Here is a 3686-nt window from a genome sequence, read left to right on the forward strand (position 1 = left end):
CTTGGCGGCGGCAGCGCGGGGGGGGCCGAGCGGGTTGCTGGTGGGCGGCCGGGGTACCCTCCATGGGCGACCCGTCGACCAAACGTCGCCACCTTTTTGTCGCAAGACGCTGCACTCCACACCGGAGAAACTCCAGCCAGGTCGTGATGGTATTTGGTTTCCTAATGCTCTTGGCTGAGAAGCCAGAGCCTCAGCACCCTGCCCCCACTGTAAACTCCTGCCATCCCGGTCGTATTCCACAAAAAAGAGATCACACGTTTGGAGACTTTTAATTCATTTGTATAAAATTTGAGCTGGCTGAGAGTGTCAGGGTACAGCAACAGCTCAAGGAAGGATGGGATTATCTGCTGGTCCTCGCCTCCCCAGGTCAGGGAGAAGGAGATTTCATGCCAACAGCTGCAACTCCTCTCAGCTCGCAATCAATGCCCATGGCTCAAGCAGAGGGGAACAGGTGGAAAAGGGAGTGGGGAGGGGAAGCTCCTGAGGCTCACACACTGCTTGCTTCTCCCTCCTTCCCATTCCCGTCACTTCCCAGCAGCCTGTGGCTGACCTGGGGCAGAGCAGAACCCAGGAGCAGTTGGAGGGAGGTGAATGGGACAGAGCACCAAGGGGAAGGGGCCCTCGGCCCAAGGAGGAAGGGACCTAGCCCTTCCTGCTACAGCTCCCCACTAAGTTCACAGCACAGAAAACACCTCTAGTCCAACAACTCCAAGTGGAGGTATACCAAGTCCAAGGTCTAAAGGGGCAGGCGGGGGAAGAGATGGGCAAGGGCAGTGAAGACAACAGCAGGCTCAGGAAGGAAGGTGGCAGAGACATCCTCCTACCCATGGGAGGAGACGATGGGGCGACTGATATTGCTGTTGGTGGTCATGGCATTCAGCTCCCACCTGGAAGGCCAAAATTGACAGGCAGAAAGGAGAGAAGGGGGAGCCTCCACCCCCAAATCCAGAATTGCTCAAACAGAGCAATGAACACACCAGTCCCTTCAACTCTCTAAAGCTCAGCCACCCACAGCCACCTCTTCCTTACAGCCCTGTTAGGTTTAACAATCAGGTCCCACACACCACCAAATCCACCACCACCACCCACTCATCCACCTGCAAGCTCCTGTGAACTTCCTGTTTTTGTTTATATATCGATAGTCTTATGCCCAACACCTGGAGAAAACCATCTGTGTATACATCTCAATGAAACTTCCCAACCTACCTTTCCTCCTCTGCTCAGATCCAACCAGGAAGCCCCTCCTCCCACCAGGAATGCCAGGTTTTGTTCTCAACTCCCATCCTCTTAAAGACCCCCCCCCATATTAAAATTCAGTTCCTCTCTTTTTGACAATGGTCATTCTACAAAATTTCACCAAGTACCTCCTTATACCAAGGCTGCAGTCTACTTGGTATTAGGCACTTGAGACATGTGTGAATCCTGGGCCAACCTGGGACCCACCTGTTCAGCCTTGTATCCTCTATCACCTGAGTATCAATACTGAATACTGAACACACAGAACCTCAGCAAGAGGAATTAAACTGAACTGATACACGGAGAGGAAAGTGTCACAAAATGACCCAGAAGAGTACAATTATATACAAAGTAGCTTCTGGTGCTTGATTTTAGACCTATGAATTCAGACCTAGGAAAGGAAGTGGGAAAAAGGGAAGTGGCTAGAAAAAACCGCCCTTATTTCTGGAATTAATGTGATCCAGAGACTCCTAAACTTGTCTTTTTTCTTCAGTTCTAAGATTTAATCAAACTTTTTCAGCACATTAACAGAAATAATTGTATAAGCTCAGGTCTCAGGAAGTGATGCTTCTGAGCTTGGTTTGAAAACTGGATTTTTTTTTTTTTCACGCTCATTTATTCAGCTGACAGTTTTATTATATTTCCTTCCAGCACCCTCTCCACAAGTAGACTACAGAACAAAATCTTCTCTCTCCTCCACACTTAGACTGAGTCAATCAGGTCATGCCTGTGCTGCCCTCTCATCCTCAACTAATCCCTCCCTTCCAACCATTCACTGTACCTGATGTCATGGGGCAAACAGGACTGGTCCAGGTTGTACTGAATCACAGCCAGTTTGCACAGAGTCTTCAGACTAGGGCCTTTAAAGGAGGAGTTACGGGAGAGGGAGATGGTCAAAGCCAAGGAAAGGGTCCCGTCCTGGATATCACCATCCAAAGACAGGGACCCTGATGGCAGAAGCACTTTGGGAATAAGTGTACTTACTGAAGTCCAAAATGTGTAAGTCAGAATGATCTATGAGGTCGAATTCATCTCCCAGGCCTTCCTCTGGAGACGGACTGTAGGATCAAACAGAGAAATGACGAGCGGAGCAAAGGCTACCCCCGAGACTCTCTTGCTCAAATTAGGCACTCCCACTCTCTCCCGTGGGAGTCGTTTGACTCCCAAGGGCTCCGGCCCTCCCTTCTCTCCTCCTGACCTGGTGCCCCCAAAGAGGACAATCTTGTCCCCAACAATACAGCAGCACTGGCGCCGGCGGGGACATGGCCCCTTCCCCTTCGGTTCAATCTTCTTCCAGGTAAACGACACTGAAGAGAAGTTTAAATGGAGGTTCAGTACCTGCTCATCCAGATATCCTCTCCACTGCACCCCTCACCTACTCAGGATTATGCTTTTCTTTTACACCCCGCCTCCATGGCACCCTGTTCCCTCCCCATTAAAGGCAGTGCTCTTTACCAGGGTTAAACTTCCAGAGGTCATGGAAGTGCCGATTCAGCCTTGCGTTATAGCCACCAAAAATGTACAGCTCCCCATTGTAGCCAACTGGAAGGAGAGAGGTGTGTCAATAGTGTGGGGACAATGCGGGGGAACAGGGACTCAGCAGGGACCTGACAGACACTCACAGGCTGAGTGGCTCCGGCGCCCCTCGGGTAGCACTGGGGTGGGTGGACAGTCCAGCCAGGCCTCAGTCCTCGTGTCAAAGACACGGATGCGGTTGCAGTAAATCTCATTGTTGGAATGGAATGGCCCAAAACGGTCAGCCCGGCCCCCAAAGACATACATGTGACTGCCCAGCATTGTGGCCGAGTGGAAGTCCCTCCAGCGTGCAGGGTTGCCCTGGGCAGGAGCAAAGATGGCACGGAGAGAGGGTCAGCTTTCAGTTTGAGCTCCCTATGGTTTCTTAAATTGAGGATGGGTGTCTGGAAGAGAGGAAAATGGGCAGACCTTTGTACAGATCAAGGTCCATGTCATGGTGCTGGTATCCAGCTTGTGGATGTCATTGGAAAAACAGTCGGCCTGACAGGGACAAGAAAAGAAGTGAAGGAAAGAATAAAAGAGAGGGGCAGGGGTCACTCCCCAACCCTCCAAGCCCCTCACCTCAGAACCTGCAAGCAAACCAAAGCCTCCCATTCCACCACCTTCAATTCCCCTTCTTCCTCCTCATTCCCACCCTAAACCTCTGGTTGCTTCCAAACCTACCAGCTGCTCGTAGCCCCCAAAAATGTACATGGTCTTGCCCAGGACACAAGCCGAATGTCCATCCCGGGCCCCAGGAACCGTTCCTGACACTCGGGGTGTTGACCACTTGTGAGTATCTGAAGAGGGCAGAGGGCGGGCCCGGTAAGCAAGCTGACATTCCCTCCTAGACTCCAGGGCACCTTACTCCCAGCCCCCTCAGCACACACCCTTCCCAGGCCCCCTGAGGCACCATCTGGCAGAACACAGCCACT

General features: G+C 51.8%; 1 protein-coding gene across 1 annotated transcript in view; it reads right to left on the reverse strand.

Moving 5' to 3' along the window:
- Positions 1-253: 253 nt before the first annotated feature.
- The window catches only part of KLHDC3 (kelch domain containing 3), a 6637-nt gene continuing 3204 nt past the window's right edge, over positions 254-3686 (reverse strand). The window contains exons 4-11 of the mRNA XM_010863146.1: positions 3436-3551; positions 3181-3252; positions 2859-3072; positions 2692-2778; positions 2435-2543; positions 2221-2294; positions 2018-2096; positions 254-887 (exon numbers count right to left, since the gene is read on the reverse strand). Of these exons, the coding sequence (XP_010861448.1) occupies positions 821-887; positions 2018-2096; positions 2221-2294; positions 2435-2543; positions 2692-2778; positions 2859-3072; positions 3181-3252; positions 3436-3551 (818 nt within the window). The 3' untranslated portion in view covers positions 254-820. The remainder of the gene's footprint in view (positions 888-2017; positions 2097-2220; positions 2295-2434; positions 2544-2691; positions 2779-2858; positions 3073-3180; positions 3253-3435; positions 3552-3686) is intronic.

The sequence above is a fragment of the Bison bison genome, unplaced genomic scaffold (genome assembly GCF_000754665.1).
Source record: "Bison bison bison isolate TAMUID 2011002044 unplaced genomic scaffold, Bison_UMD1.0 scf7180017864487, whole genome shotgun sequence".
NCBI classification, from domain to species: domain Eukaryota; kingdom Metazoa; phylum Chordata; class Mammalia; order Artiodactyla; family Bovidae; genus Bison; species Bison bison.